A 22862-nucleotide genomic window follows, 5' to 3' on the forward strand; every position below is an offset into this window, starting at 1 on the left:
TAAAATAGATAAGAAAGAAAACCGAGTTTCATAGAAAGTGATTTTCTTGAGTTCATGCATAAATGCACGAAAAAAATAGTAGGCATCTTAGTCATGACTCACCTTGAGTTCAAATTCAGTACTCTTTACTCTTACCTTTTGTTATGTTATTGTCCCCTTTGAAATCTCTGGATCCCTTCTCAGAATAATGTGTTGTTGTCTTAGCCTTTTCACACCCACTAAGATCTTTATTATAAATTAAATATATTAAAACACATAATTCAACAACTGAAAATTCCAAACATAAGTATTCCAAACAACACATGGACATAAGTAAAAGTTTGGTAGTGTTGGTATATCCCATATGTTTCTTAAATTTAATTTTTTTAATTGAAAAATTTTATTTAATTAATTTAGAATATTTTTCCAGGGTTACATGATGCATGTTCTTTCCCTTCCCTCCTTCCCCCCCCACCCCTAGCCAACAAGCAATTCCACTGGGTTTTACTTGTGTCATTGATCAAGACCCATTTCCATATTATTGATAATTGAACTAGGGTGATTGTTTAAAGTCTACATCCCCAGTCATATCCCCATCAACCCATGTGACCAAGCAATTGTTTTTCTTCTGTGTTTCTATCAGAATAATGTTTTTAAATGCACAAAATAAAACAAATAGAGTCACAAAGGAAAGCAATTTGAAATATTGAAATAGCTATCAAATTTTTTTAAAAAGTTCAGACTCGAAGTTAAGAAAACCTCCAAATCACTTCCAAGTCAAGCTCTATACCATGCTTCCTCTTAATAAGAACATTCCACTAGAAATTTATAATATGCAATGTTCACCTATGTAACTTTTTTCCAACTGTCCAGGCAGCTAAGTGGTGGAGAGGATAGAGAACTAAATTTGGAGTCAGGAAGATCCAAGTTCAAATCTATCTCAGCCTTTTGGCTGCCTCTGTTTCCTAACCTGTTAATTGAGGGTAATAAGAGCACCTTCATCTCAGAGTGAGGATAAAGTGATTTAATATTTGTAAGGTACATTGTAAACATCAAAATGTTATGTAAATGCTATTTATTATTGTTATCATCATTATTCCCATTTTATGAAACTGAATTCTTTGACTAGTTACTTACAGAGATAATGTGAATTATTATTAGATTGAGGAAGACTTGAGTAAATTGCTTAACCTCTCTGAGTCTAAGTTTCTTTATGTGTAAAATGAGAATAAATACCTACTTCACAGGGTTGTTGTGAGTCTTAAATGAGATGATGCTTGAAAACTGCTTTTAACTTTAAAATCCTATAAAAATGTCAGTTGCATTATTAATTTTATGACTTAGAGTAAGTTATTTAACTTTTTATAGCCTCAGTTTCCCTAATATGAAAAAGGATGAATAAAAATTATTTATTAGTATTTACTATGTACCAAGCATTGTGAATTCAAACACAGAAAAAAGTGAGATAGTCTCTGCTCTCCAGAGGCTGACACTTGAACTTGGGGAGACAACAGATAAAAGAAAGTTCAGCTGGAGGAGCAGACATAAAGACCTGGAAATCTTAAGAGCACACCAGAAAGGTGGATGAGAAGGTCCAGGGAGTTCTTAGGTTAAACCTGTAGGTCAGATGAAAGTGCCCAGGATTTAGGGATTAGTAGAGGAGCAGATAATAAGGTCTGGTGGTCCTCCATCTCACTAAGAAGGTATAGAATTGGTGATTTCTGTTTGATCCAACTGTTAAAGGGATTTTCTTAATGTCTCCCCCTTTTTTTCTTAAGAGACTAGAGAGAAAGATTTCTAAGTATATCAGAACTGATAGGAGTCAGTGAACCAGAGCTGATGATTCCATTACCAGGGAGACCAAGACTGTGAAGAGGAAATAGCCAGCCCCGTGACAGAAAGTTAGGGCAGACAGTTGGTCAGTGAGAAGATAAGGAAGCAGATGCTGATAGTTGGGGGGCTTTTTGCCTCTGGGATCTCTAGAGAGCAGGAGGTCTGTGTCTGAGACAAGGATCTGCTGGCAGTTGACTACTGAGAATTGGGCTGCTGTAGAAAACTGATTGAAGGTGGCTTCCTATTATTTTAGGGAGTTAAGTAGTTAGTGAATCATTTATAGATAGAATAGAGTAGGCCTGGTGTGCCAGGCAGAAGAACCTGTCCTGAGAAGACAGAGATAGTTTTAGGAAATGTTAGGTAGTTATTTTAGGTATATTTATAGGGCATAAGATTAATATAAAATAATAAGATTAATAATCTCTCTTTCTTTTCTATCTGTACTTCTTTCTTAAATTAAAGAAAGTTTCTGTTAAACTGCTCTCCTCACTTTGTTGAACTCCTTAATTTAACCCTTACAAACTAGTAACTTGATTGGGCACTGGGCACTGAGGAAAGGGAAGAGAGGAAGCCAGATAGGAAGGGCACCCTGAGTTGGAGCACATCTTTCTTCTACTTAACAACCCAAAAGGGTTCTGGATGAGAAGCAGAAACCAAAGGAAGGCTAGGAGTGATGGATTGGATTTGAAGACCTCTGAGGGTTCTACTACTTATGTACTACTTATTTTGCAGGGTGGTGGTGTGGATCAAATGAGATAAAATATATAGAATATTTTATGGTCTTCCAAGTCCTCCATCAATTCAAGCTACTGGTATTCTACCTCTGTGTTATACCAGTGTGAAGCCACAGTTCCCTGATTCAAGCTTTGTCCTAGGTCTCATGAGAGCCATGGCTTCTCCAGAGTGTCTGAAGGCAAGACTACACGTGAGGCCAATTGATTTCCAGTGATTGATGAGTAATCCCTAATTCTCTGGCAATTCTTGCAGGGCAAAGAAGGAGCCTTCATGGTGAGGGACTCCAGGACACCAGGAACATACACTCTTTCTGTTTTCACCAAGGCCATCGTAAGGTACAGTATGTGAAGGAGGAGTTATAGATTCTTGTCCTTGGTGACAAATTCAGTTTTTACTGGGAAGAATAGTGCCTCTGCTATAGCTATTCTGGGAGAGGGGCTGGTCCATTCCCAAGAGAATACAGCCCACATCTCTGTGGCAAAGCTGATTTTTTCTCATTCCCAAACCCCTGGGAGAATGTAGCAGACAGAGGGGAGGAAGAGATGTACAGACATGCTGATGGACTGAGTACTCCAAAAGCTATGAGCATACTGCAAGACCAATGGGGGGAAGAAGAGAATCCAACCTCCACCTCTCACCTGAGACGTTCTCTCCACCCTCCCTAGCCCATATCAGCATCCTGTGAAAAGCTCTAGTCATGGAATGATTCCATTCTGACAATATGCCAGGCTGTTAAAGATCCACACCTCAGCCAGAGGCAAGTCTGAAATGTGTGATGAGTATAGGAGGGCTAGAAGGGAGGGAGAAGATCAGGGAAGAGAAAACAAAATTAATAGAAAGTATAATATCTAACCTGGAGTTTATAATCTCCTGAGTCTCTTCCAAAGTGGTACCTGGTCTTTCCTAGCAGTGAGTAACAGGAATATTATTACTTGGGCCACTCTTGCTTGAAGCATGGATTCTGAATAAGGGGGAATCTAAAGGCAAACTTAAAGAATTTTGAAATAAGAAATGCAAGAATATATTTCATAATATTCTAAATTAATTAAATAAATAAACCTAATTTTAAAAATATGCAATAAAACTGTATGCAATAAAACTGGAAAGGTAAAAAAGAATATATTTCATTATACTTAAAGTTTTTACCACTATATTTTCTCATTCTCTTTAAAACTCTTCATCAGCCCAGTTCAAAAAATGTGTTAAAACTCTGCTGATGTTTCTCCTCCAAGAATATACTAAGCAGATTGATTGCCTTCTGGGAAGAACAACCAAAGGAACTTGGATGGTGTGAACAGGCCTGTGCTAGGCATTGTGGGAGAGACAAGGGAAGGGAAAGGAACAAGTGGTTCTTCAGTGCCTATGATGTGTTGGCACTGTTCACCAAGCACTTTACAGATATTATCTCATTTGATCCTCTCAGTAAATTTTGGAGGTAGATGCTATTATTATCCCCATTTTACAGATGAGGAAACTGAGGCAAACAGTGCTTAAGTGACTTGCCATGGGGTTACATAACTAGAGTCTGATTTGAACTAGGGAAGTACAAAATATGTTCCCAGAAGTTGAGAAGCTTTCAGTCTAGTTAGAGACAAACAACAATTAGAGAACATGTTTTAAACTCTGGTACTGATTAGTAGCATAAAAGGAGTTCTAAGAAAGACCACAGGATCATCGGGGTTGAGCTAGAAGGGACTTTAACAATCCCCTCAGCCAATCTTCTTATTTTATAGATGAGGAGGCTGAGACTTAACCAGAGGGAGCTCCATATGAGCTAAATAAGTTAGAAAAGACTTCATGAGGAGGCGGGACTGTAGCTATGGGGGCAGAAGATACATAAATAGAGTGGAAGTAGAGTTTTCCAGGCAAAGGAAAGCAGACTAGTACAGAGATGTGCATAAATATAGCACATGCAACAAAGGATGGCCAGTGTCATGGAGTTTCGGGATTGATCCAGACTCATGATTTTTTTGACGTAGGAAACTCTCCCATCAGCAACTGCTCAGAAACCCATCTTAGGGAGTTGCTTGGGTCAGTGAGAAGTTAAATGATATGTCTGGTGTCCTAAGTCAGTTTATATCAGAGAGCATGAGCTCAGAGCTCTCCTTTTAGAGGCAATTAGATAACTCAATGGATAGTTCTGGACCTGGAATTAGGAAGACCTAAGTTAAAATCTCACCCCAGATACTTCTTAACTGCTCCTAAGTCCAACTGTAATTCAGGCTATCTCTCTGTAAGCAAGAATTGGGTCAAAGAGCTAAGACTTTTAACTCCATCTTTCTGGCTATAAATGCTTCTTTATATTGTTTCATGCTGCCTTACTTAGTGACATGATTGGACCCCTTAACCTCTGTCTCCCTCAATTTCCTCGACTTTCAAATAGAGATAATAATAATATTAATAAGTACTTAACTCAGTGCCTCACACACACAGTGCTTAATAAATGCTGATTTCATTTCTGATTTTGAGGTTGGCCCTTTATTACTCCACACTATTGCTGCCTCTATGTTTGGGAGTAGTGGGAGAAGAGAATGAATACAGAGATAAACAGTTGGGATCATCCCTTGTTTTCTACCACCTGAAGCTAAGGATTAATTTGCACTCAGCAGCAATTCACTGAGAAAATCATGAGGACTTTGGGCTCACATGCACTTATATTTGTGTACATTGTTCTTAGAGATGCCACTTGCTGTTTTGCTTTGTTTTAGTGAGAACAATCCATGTATCAAGCATTATCACATCAAAGAGACCAATGACCATCCCAAACGATACTATGTGGCTGAAAAATTTGTGTTTGATTCCATCCCCAACCTGATTAAATATCACCAACACAATGGAGGAGGTGAGTCTTGGAAGGCAGGCTCAGAGAAGAATGGTTTACCTGGGGAATCTCAGCAAAAAAAAAAAAAAATTGGAAGAATAAAGACCCTTCTGGACTCAGTTACTTTATAAAAGCCAAATGGCCTGAAGCCAAGAAAGCAGATCCTTGAGCCTGCTATGTGACATCACTGGCACCTATTCTGATTTTTAAAATCTTGACCCTGATGTAGAGATGACTAGTCACTGAACATTAACATCTCCCTACCAGGGTTCATCTGGCTCCTGGGGAGGACTGGACATTTACATGTTTTTTCTATGTGATTTTTGAAATGGAAAGGAGTTTCCATGCTAAAGTAGACTCCATAGATGGTTTCAATCTGAACCATCCTTGTACCAGAATGTCACTCCACTTTTTCTCTCTTGGTGTATGTAGGTCTTGTTACACGTTTACGATACCCTGTTTGTTCCTGGAGAAAAAAGGCCCCCATCACAGCTGGATTGAGATACGGTAAGTAGTTTGTGGTGAGTTGCCATTTTCATTGCTGGATGAATAAATGAAACACTGTCCTTACATCCTGGATGTAAATCATGCTAATTCTAGAATTCCCCATGACTAAAAATTAGCTTTCAATTTAAACATTCAGGACAAGAATGGGATACACTTAGAGTGGAATTTACTTGTGTATGCAGGCATGTCTAAAGCTTCTGGGTAGGTTAGAGATGTATATGTAAGTGAACATATTTAAGAAGCATAGGTTAGTGTTTTCTATTGGTTTGAATTAGTAATACATCTGTTCAACATTTATCCAATGCCTAATATACAATCCATCAGCCAAAAGTATTTTAAAAGTCTATTTTGTTTATAATTACATGTAAAAAGTTTTTAACATTTGTTTTTTAAAATTTTGAGTTCCAAATTCTCTCCTTTCCCTCCCCTCCCTCTTTTTGAGAAGGCAAGCAATTTGATATAAACTATACATGCAGAGTCATGCAAAACATATTTTCCTATTAGCCATTTAGCAAGTATTTCTTAAGTACATATTGTGTGATAAGGGCTAGGAATAGCAATATATGTAGAAAGACAGTCCCAGCTCTCAAGGAGATTTTCTTCTAATGAGGGAAGACAACTCATAAAAGAAATTTGAGAAAGCTCTGTGTGGGGACAACAAAGGCACCTAAAGGAAGTCTGGAGCACATTCTGGAGTGGAATGAGACATGGTTCCCCTGGCCACTAGCTCTCCTTAAATAGAGGTTCTGGAGGGAGTGATCTAATCAGAAAAATAGCTGCAGAGGCAAAGGATACTTCTAATATGGGGACTCCTAGGCTGGAGTGAGGCTTCAGATTGAGGAGCTAAGGCATGATGGGCAAAGTTCTAAGAATCGCTTGGAGAAGAATGAGGGATGTACAGCAGAGCACACAGATGACAGAAATAGAAGACACAGTCCCTCTCCTCAAGGAGCTCAGTCTAATTTATTATTGAACTGTTTCAGTGATGTCCAACTCTTCTTTGTGACCCCATTTGGGGTTTTCTTGGCAAAGCTAATGATGCCATTTGTCATTTCCTTCTCTAGCTCATTTTACAGATGAGGAAGCTGAGGCAAACCAGGTTAAATAGCATGCCCAGGTTCATGCAAATATAGTAAAAATGTCTTGAGGGCGGATTTGAACTCAGGAAATCGAGTCTTCCTGGCTCTAGGTCTAGTGCTCTATTGACTGCGCCATCTAGCTGCCCTATAAACATGCTAACTATTATTATCATGACCTGAGTGACTTGGGGCAAGTCAGCTAATTTCTCCAAACTTCAGATGCCTCAGGTAAAAACCAATAGAGTTTGACTTCCATCTAAGGATTTCTTCTAGATCGCAACCCTGTGGCTTTGCAAGTATAGTACAAGTAGTAGTCTCTATGACAAAGTGCCGCATGGACCCTTATTGTAATAAAAATATCTGTCAAATAATAATAAAATAAAATAAATGTAAATAATAATAAAATAAAATAAATAAAATAAAGTAATAAAAAAATCTGTCAAAAGTTCCAGATCATTATTACTTCATAATAAGTGAAGATACATTAGCACTTTAAAAAATTACTGTGTACTTTGAGAAACACCTTAGCTCTCAATATTCCCCAACATCAATTCTCTAGTCTCCCATTTCCTGAACATTCCATTTGTACCTGAGATTCTGTACCTTGTGTGCATTGTCCTCTTCCATCTTGTGTGTGCAGATCCTAGCTGCCTTCAGGGCCTCCTTTGTTAATCCCTATCTGCTCCCTAAAACCATCTGAGGTCCTCTGACTCTACACTCAATGTTCCCTTTACTCTACCAAATCACCTTCTATCTTTCCAATTGTACTGTAAGGTCCTTGAAGACAAGGATCCGGCCTCATACTTCTTGATATCCTCATAACATTCAGAAAAGTACTAAAAAAAGATCATCAAATGTTTGGATGTGTCAATGAATGAGCTAAAATGATTATAATTGAGCAATATCTATCATGAAAAATACTATATAGTATCCAATTGGATAGACACTTTATCATATTGTTATCTTATTAGAACATCTTTCAATTACATTTTTTTTTCAAAAGATCAGTGCCCTCTGTCTCCCTATTCCACACTTGCCTAAGGTTTTGTAGTACAAGAGGGGGAAAGGGTTTACAGTCCATTCCCATCTCTCTTCTGTCAGCAATAACAATTACAAAAAAGTGTGTGTGTGTGTGTGTGTGTGTATGTGTATATATATATGTATGTATGTACGTATTGCTTATGACTCTTGACAAATGAGAAGTAAAAAGGACTAGTGAACCGATCACTGAAACCTTCTCTCTCCCTTCCTCCTACAGGCAAATGGGTAATCAAACCCTCAGAACTCACTTTTGTGCAGGAGATTGGCAGTGGGCAGTTTGGCCTGGTGCATCTTGGCTACTGGCTGGGAAAGAACAAGGTTGCCATCAAGACCATTCAGGAAGGGGCCATGTCAGAAGAGGATTTCATAGAGGAGGCTGAAGTCATGATGTAAGTGGCCAGTGCTAGGGCAGACAACACTGGAATAACCTGCTCTGGGGTCTACTTTCAGTGGAAGAGGTTAGATGTTTCTCTAGTGACCAGGGAGAGGTCATCTGGACACCACAGGGAGCACATAAGACATGCACAGTCTGACCAGCAGCACCAAGCTGAAAGACTTGAACCCAGGTTTATAAAAAAAGTATTTTAGACTCAATGCTTAAGATATTCAGTTAGTTTAATCATTCATTCTTTTTGCTTCTTTGTTTAATCTAGCCCTGTGATTTTGTTGGTAAGGGAGAGCTTCTAGTATGGAGCTTAACTCCACCAGTGCAGATCAGTAATTCCTCTGCAGCTTATAGCCTTGGAGAATTGATTTGGAGCTCTGAGGGAGGGACTTGACAATGGTCACTCACACCTTGTGTGTGGCAGAGGCTGGCCCAGGTCTTCCTGGCTTCCTAATTCCACTGCGGGTGGGTAGAAAAATCAGCCCAACAGGTTATTTCCTAGTGCCTTGCCCAAACAGCCAGTTAGATGCAGTGCTGTCATATAAACAAAGCCTCTAGTTTTTCTTGACCTTGGATATTCACAGGATATTCAGTACTTGGAGCTTTCCCAGATTCTTTGTCGGGAGAATATGTCACCTCTAAAAGGACTCATAAAACCTTAAAGTTAAGAGAGACCTCTGAGTTCATTTAATGTAAGCCACACCTGATGCACAAAATCCTTCTCTAAGATAACTTGCCAAGTAAAAAGTATAAAGTTTCTGAAAACTTTATAGTTTTATTTCAAATAATGATTATAGTGTGTGAAATTCAGAGGAACCATAGAGGTTTCCTTGTCCAATCTCTCATTTTACAAATGTGAAAACTGAGGCTCAGAAAAGTGCCACCTACATGCTAAATTTCAAAACTCTGGCTATCTTTTGCCTGGACAATCCCCCAGGGATGGGAAACTCACTATCTCCTATTCCATTTTTGGAAACAATGATTGTTAGAAAGTTTTCCCTTATATTGAGTCAAAACCTGACTTCTTGTATCTTTTCCCAAAATCCCTGCTTCTTCAGTAACTTAAACACAGGCAGATGGGGATCCACCCCAAAAAACAACATAGAGCTGGGCCAGATGAGAGAATTTCCTAAAGAAAGAAGGAAAGTGATGAAGGAGAGGGAGTTGATCCAACAGAGTCCCACTGTTGGGAGAGGTTTAAGCATAAAAGAGGAAATATTCTATGGTCAAGCCAAAAACGATCTAACCCTTTCCCCACATATTATTGTTGTTCAATTGTTTTTTTAATTATGTCTGACTCTTTGTGACCTCATTTGGGATTTTCTTCACAAAGATATTGGAGTGGTTTGTCATTTCTTTCTCCTGCTCATTTTATAGATGAGGAAACAGAGGCAGACAGGGTTAAGTGATTTGTTCAGCATAACATAACTAGTAAATGTTTGAGGCCAGATTTCAACTCAGGAAGATGAGTCTTTCTTTCTTTCTCTCTTTTTTTTTTGTGTTTTGTTTTGTTTTTAAAACATTATTTTATTTGGTCATTTTCAAACATTATTCATTGGAAACAAAGGTCATTTTCTTTTCCTCCCCACCCCTCCATAGCCAATGCACGATTCCTCTGGGTATCACATGTGTCCTTGATTTGAACCCATTTCCATGTTGTTGGTATTTGCATTAGGGTATTCTCCTCAATCATGTCCCCTCAACCCCTGTAGTCAAGCAGTTGCTTTTCCTCAGTGTTTTTACTCCCACAGTTTTTCCTCTGCTTGTGGATAGTGTTTTTTTCTCCTAGATCCTTGCAGAATGTTTAGGGACTTTGCATTGACACTAATGGAGAAGTCCATTATATGCGATTGTACCACAGTGTATCAGTCTCTGTGTACAATGTTCTCCTGGTTCTGCTCCTCTCACTCTGCATCACTTTCTGGAGGTTGTTCCAGTCTCCATGGCATTCCTCCACTTTATTATTCCTTTGAGCACAATAGTATTCCATCACCAACATATACCACAATTTTTTCAGCCATTCCCCAATTGAAGGACATCCCCTCATTTTCCAGTTTTTGGCCACCACAAAGAGCGCAGCTATGAATATTCTTGTACAAGTCTTTTTCCCTATTATCTCTTTGGGGTGCAAACCCAGCAGTGCTATGGTTGGATCAAAGAGCAGACAGTCTTTTATCGCCCTTTGGGCATAGTTCCAAATTGCCCTCCAGAATGGTTGGATCCATTCACAACTCCACCAGCAATGAATTAATGTACCAACTTTGCCACATTCCCTCCAGCACTCATTACTTTCCTTTGCTGTCATGTTAGCCAATCTGCTAGGTGTGAGGTGATACCTCAGAGTTGTTTTGATTTGCATCTCTGATTATCAGAGATTTAGAGCACTTTTTCATGTGCTTATTAATAGTTTTGATTTCTTTGGCTGAAAACTGCCTGTTTGTGTCCCTTGCCCATTTATCAATTGGAGAATGGCTTGATTTTTTTGTAAAATTGCTCTTTATAAATTTGAGTAATTAGACCTTTGTCAGAGGTTTTTGTTATGAAGATTGTTTCCCAATTTGTTGCTTCCCTTTCATTTTGGTTACATTGGTTTTGTTTGTACAAAAACTTTTTAGCTTGATGTAATCAAAATTGTTTATTTTACATTTTGTGACTATGTCTTGCTTGGTTTTAAAGTCTTTCCCTTCCCACAGGTCTGACATGTATACTATTCTGTGTTCACCTAATTTACGTATAGTTTCCTTCTTTATGTTCAAGTCATTCACCCATTCTGAGTTTATCTTGGTGTAGGGTGTGAGATGTTGATCCAAACCTAATCTTTCCCATACTGTCTTTCAGTTTTCCCAGCAATTTTTGTCAAATAGTGGGTTTTTGTCCCCAAAGCTGGGGGCTTTGGGTTTGTCATAGACTGTCTTGCTAAGGTCACTTACTCCAAGTCTATTCCACTGATCCTCCTTTCTGTCTCTTAGCCAGTACCAAATTGTTTTGATGACTACTGCTTTATAATAGAGTTTGAGATCTGGGACTGCAAGGCCATCTTCCTTTGTATTTTTTTTTTCATCATTTCCCTGGATATCCTTGATCCTTTGTTCTTCCAAATGAACTTTGTTATGGTTTTTTCTAAATCAGTAAAAAAAATTTTTTGGAAGTTCAGTGGGTATAGCACTAAATAGATAAATAAGTTTGGGTAGGATGGTCATTTTTATTATATTGTCTCGTCCTACCCATGAGCAGTTAATGTTTTTCCAATTGCTCAAGTCTAGTTTTAGTTGTGTGGAGAGTGTTTTGTAATTGTGTTCATATAGTTCCTGTGTTTGTCTCGGGAGATAGATTCCTAAGTATTTTATTTTGTCTAAGGTGATTTTGAATGGGATTTCTCTTTCTAATTCTTGCTGCTGAACTGTGTTAGAGATATATAGAAATGCTGATGACTTATGTGGGTTTATTTTGCATCCTGCAACTTTGCTAAAGTTGTTGATTATTTCAACTAGCTTTTTGGTTGATTCTCTAGGATTCCTTAAAGTAGATCATCCACAAAGAGCGATAACTTGGTCTCCTCCTTGCCTATTTTAATGCCTTCAATTTCTTTTTCTTCTCTAATTACTACTGCTAGTGTTTCTAGTACAATGTTAAATAATAGAGGTGATAATGGGCATCCTTGTTTCACTCCTGATCTTATTGGAAATGCATCTAGTTTATCCCCATTGCAGATGATGTTAGCTGATGGTTTTAGATATATACTGTTTATTATTTTTAGGAACGACCCTTCTATTCCTATGCTTTCTAGTGTTTTTAATAGGAATGGGTGTTGTATTTTATCAAACGCTTTTTCTGCATCTATTGAGATAATCATGTGATTTTTGTTGGTTTGCTTGTTGATATGGTCAATTATGTGGATGGTTTTCCTAATATTGAACCAGCCCTGCATTCCTGGTATAAATCCTACTTGATCATAGTGAATGACCCTCCTGATCACTTGCTGGAGTCTTTTGGTTAGTATTCTATTTAAGATTTTTGCATCTATATTCATTAGGGAGATTGGTCTATAGTTTTCTTTCTCTGTTTTTGACCTGCCTGGCTTTGGAATCAGTACCATGTTTGTGTCATGAAAGGAATTTGGTAGAATTCCCTATTTGCTTATTATGTCAAATAGTTTGTATAGTATTGGGGTTAGCTGTTCTTTGAATGTTTGATAGAATTCACTTGTGAATCCATCAGGCCCTGGGGATTTTTTCTTAGGCAGTTCTTTGATGGCCTGTTGGATTTCTTTTTCTGATATGGGATCGTTTAAGAATTCTATTTCTTCTTCTGTTAGTCTAGGCAATTTATATTTTTGTAAATATTCATCCATATTGCCTAGATTGGTATATTTATTGCCATATAGTTGGGCAAAGTATTTTTTAATGATTGCCTTAATTTCCTCTTCATTGGAGGTGAGGTCCCCCTTCTCATCTTTGATCCTGTTAATTTGCTTTTCTTTCCTTTTCTTAATTAGATTGACAGTACTTTGTCTGTTTTGTTTGTTTTTTCAAAGTACCAGCTTCTAGTCTTATTTATTAGTTCAATAGTTCTATCACTTTTGATTTTATTAATTTCTCCCTTAATTTTTAGGATCTCTAGTTTTATTTTCTTCTGGGGGTTTTTAATTTGTTCGCTTTCATGTTTTTTTTATTTGCATTTCCAATTCATTGATCTTTGCCCTCCCTGATTTGTTAATATATGCACTCATGGATATGAATTTTCATCTGAGTATTGCTTTGGCTGCATCACTTAAGGTTTGAAGGGATGTCTCACAATTGTCATTTTCCTCAATGAAATTATTAATTTTTTCTATTATTTGTTCTCTAACCGATTTTGGAGTATCATATTATTTAATTTCCAATTAATGTTTTATTTGCCTCTCCATGTACCCTTACTGATCATTATTTTTATTGTCTTATGATCTGAAAAGGTTGCATTTATTATTTCTGCTTTTCTGCATTTGTATGCCATGTTTCTGTGACCTAGTGTATGGTCAATCTTTGTGAATGTGCCATGTGGTGCTGAGAAAAAAGTGTATTCCTTTTTGTCCCTATTTATTTTTCTCCATATATCTATTAACTCTAATTTTTCTAAGATTTCATTCACATCTTTTACCTCTTTCTTCCTTATTCTTTTTTTTGATTTATCTAAATTTCATAGTGGTTGGTTCAGGTCTCCCACTAATATGGTTTTACTGTCTATTTCCTCCTTCAGTTCTCCTAATTTTTCCATTAGAAATTTGGGTGCTATACCATTTGGTGCATACATGTTTATTAGTGATATTTCCTCATTATCTAAAGTCCCTTTTAACAGAATATATTTACCTTCCCTATCCCTTTTAATCTGGTCTATTTTTGCTTTGGCTTTGTCAGATATAATGATTGCAACTCCTGCCTTCTTTCTCTCAGTTGAGGCCCAAAAGGTCTTACTCCATCCTTTAATTCTAACCTTGTGAGTATCTACCTGCCTCATGTATGTTTCTTGAAGATAACATATGTAGGGTTTTGGATTCTAATCCATTCTGCTATTCCTCTACATTTTATGGCTGAGTTCATCCCATTCACGTTCAAAGTTATGATTGTCACTTGTGGATTCTCTAGCATTTTGATATCCTCCCCTAATTCTGACCTTTCTTCCTTAGCTATAACCTTTTAAACCAGTGATTTACTTTAAATCAGTCCCCCTAGTCCCCTCCCTTGCTATGCTTCCCTTTCTAGCCCCTCCCTTTTTGTTCCCTTCTTTTTTGTTTTTTGTTTGTTTGTTTGTTTGTTTTAGGGTCTGTTAACTCCCCCCCCTTTTTCCCTCCCTTTTTATACTCCCTTCCCCCTCCCCCTCCTTAATTTCCCCTTCTCTCTTATGCTGTTGTATAAGATAGAATTCAAGATCCCAATGGATCTGGATGTTCTTCCCTCTCAGAGTTGATTTCACTGAGAGTAAGGTTTAAATAATACAAATTAGCACTCTCTTCCTCTCATTCTTATATGATATTTCTTCACCTCCCCTTCCCATGTGTATCTTTGTGGGAGAAAGATTATTCTATTTAGTTTTTTTCTATTTCTTGAAGTATATCTTAGTACCATCAACGATTCCCCCATCCCTTTTTCTTTCTTCCCTCTGCTTTCTCCATATCATCTTAATGTCCCAATCTTTCCCTATGCGTGATTCTTCTAACTACTCTAATGATGCATACAATTTTTGAGAGTTACACATTACATTTTCCCCACATATTAATACATATAATTTGATATAAATGTAGTCCTTATAGAAGAGAGTTTGAATAAAAGAAAAAGATAACATTTTCCTCCTTTTCCCCTTCCTTCATATTTACCTTTTCATGTTTCTCTTGCTCTTTCTGTTTGGATGTCAAACTTTCCACAGACCTCTAGTCTTTTCTATACAAATACTTGGAAATCTTCTATTTTGTTGAATGCCAAACTTTCCCCCTGGAAGTATATAGTCAGTTTTGATGGATAGCTGATTCTTGGTTGAAGACCCAGCTCTCTTGCCTGTCTGAATATCATGTTCCATGCCTTATGGTCATTTAGTGTGGAAATTGCAAGGTCTTGTGTGACCCTGATTGGCATTCCTTTATATCTAAATTGTCTTTTTCTGGCTTCTTGTAAGATTTTTTTCTTTTGCTTGAAAGCTTTGGAATTTGGCAATTACATTTCTGGGAGCTGTCTTTTGGGGATTTAGTGTGGAGGGTGTTCTATGAGCTCTTTCAATGCCTATTTTGCCCCCTTCTTTTCGAATCTCCGGGCAATTTTCTTGAATGATATCTTGTATTATGATATCCAGATTACTGTTTATTTCTGGCTTTTCTGGTAGACCAGTGATTCTCAGATTGTCTCTCCTTCCTCTGTTTTCCAGGTCTGTCACCTTGTTAGTGAGATATTTTATGTTATCTTCTAATTTCTTAGTCTTTTGGCTTTGCTTTATTAATTCTTGCTCTTTTGCAAGATCATTGTCTTCCAGTTGCCTGATTCTGACCTTTAAAGATTGGTTTTCCTTTTCAGTTTGGTCTGTCCTGCTTTTTGAGGCTTCAAGCTGTTTCTGCAATTGCGTGTTTTTGTCCTTCAGATTGCTGAGTTCCTTTTGCATTATTTCCCATTTTTCCTGCTTGAAGGCTTCCATATTTTTGATAACTTCTCATTTAAATTCTTCAATAGCTTGTGGACAATTTCCATTTCTTTTGGAAGGTTTTGGAGCATTTGTTTGTGTTTCCTCTTCTATTCCCCCTGTATTTTGTATTTTTGCTCCATAAAATGCGTCCAAAGTCACCCCCTTCTTCTTGCTTTTCTTGGTATTTGGAGGCTGTTGTTCCTCTGCACTGTTTGCCATCACTGTTTTCCTCCCCTTTCCAGTCAGAAATCTGAGTGAGGAAGGCTTGCTCTCAGTGTAACAGTCTAAAGATCAAGGCGTTAGCCTCAGGCAAATTCTCGGTTCTTAGCAGCTGTGCTGTCTTCCTGGGGGAGCCCAGGGTCTGCCCTCCCCTGCCTGCCGGCGTTTTGGGTGTCACTGCTCTCAGGTGTAGGTCTTTGGTGGTCTCAGTTAACTCCCAAGACCTGTGGGTTCGCCTTGCTCACTTCAGGGGATCCCTTCATGCACTCACTGATTATAGCGCACTAGTTCTGGGTGCCCGCGATCTGAGTTCCCCTTGCCTGCCGGAAGATGAGTGTTTCTGATTCCAAGCCCTGTGCTCTAACCACTATGCATCCTAGCCGCTCACACAACAACACTTCAAATATTTGGAGACATTTATCATTATTATATCTCCTACTCTAAGCCATTGTTAGCTAGTCCTCCTCCTCTAACCAAACATCTCCAATTTTCATATGATGTGTGATCTCCAGTGCTCTCATTGTGCTGGTCACCTTGCTCTGTATACCATGCAGATTTTCAGTGGCCTTCCTAAAATGTGGTATCTCATATTGAACACAATACTCCTGGTATTCTCTAGCTAGGGTAGTGCATAAGGGGAATTGTCAGTCACCTCCCACTCACCCCCTGCCTTGTTCTGGATTCTATACTTTTATTAATTCAGCTTAATGTGCCACATGGCATAGGGGATAAAGGACTGGACTTGAATTCAGGAATACCTGGGTGTAAGTCTTTCTTACTCATATGAGCTGTGTGGTCTTAGGTGTATCCACTTAAACTCTAATTGCTTCTAATAGCTTTCCAAGACAAGGAGCTACAGATCAATTACTGATCTGTATGAGGGAGAGAGTTTCTACATGATGAGATCACAGATCAAGACATTCTCTCTCTCTCCCCCAAACTAACCTCCCAAAGAAGGCATATACAATGATCCACCCGGGGATTTGTAAAAGGTTGTACTGCTTTTGTCTTAGTGTGGAGCAGGGCATGCACACACAAAAAAAATTGGGAAATGAGAAAGGGACTGGGAGAGGGGTAAAGAAAGAGGAAGAATAAGGAAAATTATTAAAGAGGTGCACAAAGCTTTTACAGTAGAGGGGAAAATGGAGGGGAGGGCAATGTTTAAACCTCACTCTCATCCAAAGTAGTTCAAAGAAGGAAGAATATATATTCAAATTCAGTTTGGTACAGAAATCTATCTTACCCAAAATGGAAGTAGAAGGGGAAGGGGATAAGAAAAAAGGGGAAGCAGTATTGAGTGAGTGGATTAAAGAAGGCAGTGATCAAAAAAGAATTTTGAGAAAGGAAGGATGAGAGAGATAAAAAAGGAAAGAGACAGAGACAGAGAGAGATGGAGAGAGGAAAAGGAGAAATGCATAAGCAGAAATCATAACTGTGAATGTGAATGGGATGAACTCACCCACAAAACAAGCAGAGAGCAGAATGGATTAGAAAACAGAATCCAACAATATGTTACTTACAGGAAACATTCTCGAAATAGACACATTTACCTACCCAGTGTTAAAATAGGAGTTGGATTAGAATCTATTATGCTTTAGCTGAAATAAGAAAGGCAGGGGTAACAATTACAATCTTGGACAAAACAAAAACAAGAATAGGCCTAATTAAAATAGATAATCAGGAACACTAAATCCTGCTAAAAGGTACCATAGACTATGAAATAACCTAAGTACTAATCATACATGCGCCAAATGGCATAGTATCCAAATTCTTAAAGGAAAAGGAGGAAATAGACAGTAAAATTATACTAGTGAGGAACTTCAACTTTCCCCTCTCAGAATTAGATAAATCTAGCCATGAAATAAATAAGAAAGAAGTTTAGGAGAAGAATAGAATTTTAGAAATATTAGATATGATAGATCCCCCCAGAGAAAAATGAATGGAAATAGAAAGGAATATACATTTTTCTCAGCTATATATGACACTCACAAAAATTGGCCATGTATTGGGCATAAAAATCTCACTAAAATGTGGAAAAGCAGAAATATTAAATGCATTCTTTTCATAATAATGAAACAAAATTTATATAATACAATAATAATTACATTCAATAAAGGGCTGTGGAAGCAAAGATTACAAAGTAATTGGAAACTAAATAATCTAATCTTAAAGAATGAGCAATAATTTCATTAAAGATAATAGTAACAATAAGACTACAAAATTTATCAGATATAATCAAAGCAGTACTTAGGGGAGTGACTAGGTGGTACAGTGGATACAGCATCAGGCTTGGAGGCAGAAAGACTCATCTTCCTGAGTTAAAATCTAGACTCAGACACTCACTAGCTGTGTGACCTCGGGCAAGTCACTTAACCCTGCTTATCTCAGTTTTCTCATCTATAAAATGAGCTGAAGAAGGTAATGGCAAACCACTTCAGTATCTTTGACAAGAAAACCGCAAATGGGGTCAAGAACAGTCAGACATGACTAAAAAATGATTAAGAATAACAATAACAAAATAGGTATATTTTATAACAAGTTTTAAATATTATATATATAATGACACTAACAAAAAAAGAGAAAGAGGAAATCAATGAATTGGACAGTCAATTAAAAAATAAAAGAGAAAGAACAAATTAAAATTCCCTAATTAAATGCAAATAGAAATTCTTAAAATTAAAGGAGAGATCAATAAAATTGGATGTATAAGGCAGGATAGACAATAGAGCATATTGCTATGTATTGTTTCAAGCTCATCCCCAGATGAGTGATGTTTGTGATGTTATGTGTTTACTTAGCTAATTGATTTATTCTCCCTCATCTCTTTCCTTCTTCTCCTCCAGGAAACTCTCTCACCCTAAACTGGTTCAGCTCTATGGGGTCTGTTTGGAGCAGGCTCCTATCTGCTTGGTGTTTGAGTTCATGGAACATGGCTGTCTATCTGATTACCTCCGGAACCAACGAGGTCTCTTTTCTGCTGACACTCTCCTGGGCATGTGCCAGGATGTGTGTGAGGGAATGGCTTACTTGGAAGAGGCTTGTGTCATTCACAGAGACCTGGTGAGTTACTACCAAAACCAACATGCCAAGCCAAGGATGGAAATCAAAGCCACTGCCATTCACCCTTGGGCAAGGCTTGGAGTGGCCCATATTTCTGTAATAAGGAGCCAAGTGGTCTCGTAGTTAGGCACCTATTTAAGTACATGGCATTTATACAGTGTTTAAAGGTTTGCAAAATACTTTACAAACATTTTCTCATTTGATCCTCACAGCAACCCTAGGAGATAGGTGATTTTGTTATCCACAATTTGCAGATGGGGAAACTGAAACAGAGAGGAGAAATAACTTGCCAATGTCACAGCTAGGAAATATTTGAAACAGAATTTGAACTCAGGTCTTCCTAACTCCAAGCTTGGCTCTCTAACAACTGTCCCATCACCTAAGTGCCTGTCATAATTAACAGATTACAGGGTAGATGAAGCTGAAGAACAAGTTTTTTCTTCTAGATAATGGAGAGACATCCTTCTCTTCCTTTTCCAAAAATGAGAGGATTGGCTTAGATATGATCTTTTTTTTTTTTTTAAAGCATTTACCTTATGTCTTAGAATTAATAATAAATTTCAGTTCCAAGACAGAAGAATAGTAAGGGCTAGTCAATTGAAGTTAAGGGACTTGCCCAGAGTCACCCAGATAGGAAGTGTCTGAGATCAGATTTGAACCCAGGTTCTGTGTCCAGGCCTGGCTCTCTATCCACTAAGCCACTAGCTGCCCACTCGACCCCACCCACACACCAGATAGGATCTTAACGGTCTGTCCCTTCCAGCTCTAACATTCTATGCCTGTGGATAAGGAAATCACTCACCTGATTAAGGACAGAACCATCAGAACTTGATCCTAGGGCCTCCTGACTCCAAATCCAGCTTTGTATCATCTTGTCTCCTATAAGAGGCATTTTCAGTTTAATCATTCAGGGACTGAAAGGCTATTTTCATGAAATAGAAGAGAGGGGCCACTTTGGCATCTGAAAGACCTGGATGCACAATCCTGCCTCTTTTCTAACACAGACCCACTATGTGCCCTTGAGTATGTCATTTGACTTCTCAACATCCTCCCACCCTCAACCCAATTATTCCCCAAGATATTAAGTGGCTGATTTTCATTGGCAAAGGGAGTTTCCACACTGCTCTCACCCCACTCCAAACAAATGAAAATATTTATTGAGCAATTACTCTAGAGAAAACATTTTCCTCCTTCCTGGTGCCCATGGCAGAGAGAGGGAATGTAAAGACAAATGAGTTCTAGTCCTCAGGTTCTGGAAAGATGGGAAATAAGAGAAGGTAGATCGCAAACATAATATTAGCACAATATTACCATAACTGGACTGGCCATTCCCCAGTTGATGATGGGCAACCTTCCAGTTTCCAATTCTTCACCACTCAGAAAAACTGCTACAATTATTTTTGTACAAATGGGTCTCTTTCCTCTTTCTTTGGTAGCTGTTTATCTGGATCAAAGAGTATACACAACTGAATAACTTTGGGGGCATAATTCCAAATTACTTTTCAGAATGGTTGGACCACCAACAGCATATGAATAGACTTGTTTTCTCAAACTTCTCCCAGCATTTGTCAGTTTTCATTTGTCAGCTTTAATATTTCAGATGTTTAATTTTGCACTTTTTCTAAAGTATGTTTTCACATAAAATTTTTTAAAAAAAGACAGAGCACCTGGCCTGGAGTCAGGAACACCTGATTTCAAATCTGACCTCAGACACTTATTGGTTGTATTATCCTAGGCAAGTCATTTAACCTCCATTTGTATCAGTTTCCCCATCTGTAAAATAAGGATAAAAATAGCACCGCTGTCCTAAGGTTGTTGTGATGATCAAATGAGATGATGTTCAGGGGCAGCTAGGTAGTACAGTGGATAGAATGCCAGACCTGGAATGGGGGGCGGGGAAGGGGCACCTGACTTTACATGTGGCTTAAAATACTTCCTAGCTGTGTGACCCAGGAGAAGTCACTTAACCCAATTGCCTAGCCCTTGCTGCTTTTCTGTCTTAAAATGACTAATTACTTAAAATTACTAATAATTACTTAAATTACTAAGACAGAAGGTGAGGATTTTTAAAAAGTATATTCCATAGTGCCTGGCACATAGTAAATGCTATGTAGAAAGGTTAGCTATTATTATTAATTATAATACAAATATGAAGGCAGTAAGTACACAGGAGGAGCAGTAGCAACTGCTCTAAGAGATCTAAGGAATCTGGTCCCTAATGCTGTAATTTCCCCTCACACCAGACTCCATCCGTCAGAGCCCATGACTGGTGTAACAAGATTGCTGCAGATTTCTCATAATGGGGATCACAGGCATAAACTATTGGAGCAGCCTCGTGCAGCCTGATGGCTGGATACCTTCTAACTCACTTCCAGCGGGGGTGTTGTGAGCCTTAATTAATGTTTGTAAAGCTCCCTTGATGTCCTTGCACAACAAATAACACAGGCAAAATACTGTTATTATAAGAGACTCTTTAATTACTGATTACTTGCCAACCGTTTCCCTTTTCTTCTGCCTTGACTCCAGGCCGCACGGAACTGTTTGGTGGGAGAAAACCAAGTTATCAAAGTGTCAGACTTTGGCATGACAAGGTAACCAGCTAGAGGTGGTGTGGACCTGGCTTTGGTGGGACCCAGGACCCATCTCTTCTGAAGATGACTTTCTGAGCTTCATTCCCTGCTCCTCTTTTCCAGGTTTGTTCTTGATGACCAGTATACAAGCTCTACTGGCACCAAGTTCCCTGTGAAGTGGGCTTCCCCAGAGGTTTTCTCTTTCAGTCGCTATAGTAGCAAATCTGACGTGTGGTCATTTGGTAAGTATCACTAAATGACCTTGGGCAAATTGTGTTTCTGTGGGCCTCAGTTTCCTCATTTGGAAAAATTTTTTAAATCAGGTTGATACTTCTAAAGTTCCCTCCATGTTTGAAAATCTGTGTTTAATATTTATGTTTCTTTAAATCCTTGTGAACAATGGATTAGGAGCTATTTTGAGATGGGCCCTCCACAGGATAGCTTTCTTAACAATTTAAGACACTATTACTATTTATTAACTGAAATATGTGTGCCTAGAACACTAATCTACTAGGGGGATAAGAAGAAAATCTCTCAGTGATTAAAGAGATAACCTTCATGAATTGCTCTATGTGAAAAAATTTACCCCAATATAATAGACCCTCAGAGTTGGAAAGAACATCAATGGTCATCCAAGTTCTACCTGAACAAGAGTCTCTTCTATTGAATTTTTGATTGCAGCATGGCATAATAGACAGAACAATAGACTTAGAGTTTAGAAGGCCTACATTCAAACCCCACCCCAGACACTTAGTAGCTGTTTGATCTTGAACAAGCTGCTTTATATCTCTAGGCCTAAGCTTCCTTATCTGTAAAAAGGACTCTGAGGTATCTCTCAACTCTAGCCCTATAGTCTCTGATAAGCTGTCATCCATCCTTTCCTCAAAGATCTGCAGGGAAAGGAAGCCCAACACCTCCCCAATTCTACTTTGGGGGCCAACTTCCCAAAGGTGGTTCAGTGGACTTGGAGGCAGGAAGACCTGGGTTCAAATATGGCTTCAGGCATTTACTAGCGTGGGACCTTGGGCAAGTCTGTTTGACCTCTAGCATCTGTAATCCCCATAAAGATGAAAGTATTATTCCTTGAAGTCAAAAGAGGGATTGTGCATGGTCTCATATTTCCCATAGTAAAAATCTCACTTTTTCATCTGTGAAGTGGGAGATAATAATAGAACCTACCTCATAGGGTTGGTGTGAGGATCAAATGAATTAATATATAACTTTAAAGCCCTGTAGAAATGTGTCCTTTGTTGTTAGGAACTTCCCTAAATTGAACTACACTGAAACCAAGATAACAAACATATAGTCTGTCACCAGTCCAGATTCAAAGCCTTTGTAGTTTGGAAGAAACATGCCCCTCTAGCACTTCCTTTGAAAACCCAGTGTCACAGACAGGTCAAAGATAGACATCAGATTGGAATTCGGTGCAGGATTCCTCCTAAAGGAACCAGAGTATAATTTTGTTTCAGGAGATAACACATAGTACCAAG

The 22862-nt window shown here is 38.3% G+C and overlaps 1 protein-coding gene across 1 annotated transcript in view; it reads left to right on the top strand.

Moving 5' to 3' along the window:
* ITK (IL2 inducible T cell kinase) overlaps nucleotides 1-22862 on the top strand; it is a 100602-nt gene that overhangs the window by 71008 nt on the left and 6732 nt on the right. Inside the window, exons 9-15 of the mRNA XM_001379586.3 lie at nucleotides 2800-2882; nucleotides 5256-5389; nucleotides 5801-5875; nucleotides 8213-8384; nucleotides 18586-18802; nucleotides 21329-21393; nucleotides 21496-21614. Coding sequence (XP_001379623.1) covers nucleotides 2800-2882; nucleotides 5256-5389; nucleotides 5801-5875; nucleotides 8213-8384; nucleotides 18586-18802; nucleotides 21329-21393; nucleotides 21496-21614 — 865 coding nt within the window. The remainder of the gene's footprint in view (nucleotides 1-2799; nucleotides 2883-5255; nucleotides 5390-5800; nucleotides 5876-8212; nucleotides 8385-18585; nucleotides 18803-21328; nucleotides 21394-21495; nucleotides 21615-22862) is intronic.

Source organism: Monodelphis domestica, chromosome 1, assembly GCF_027887165.1.
Source record: "Monodelphis domestica isolate mMonDom1 chromosome 1, mMonDom1.pri, whole genome shotgun sequence".
NCBI classification, from domain to species: domain Eukaryota; kingdom Metazoa; phylum Chordata; class Mammalia; order Didelphimorphia; family Didelphidae; genus Monodelphis; species Monodelphis domestica.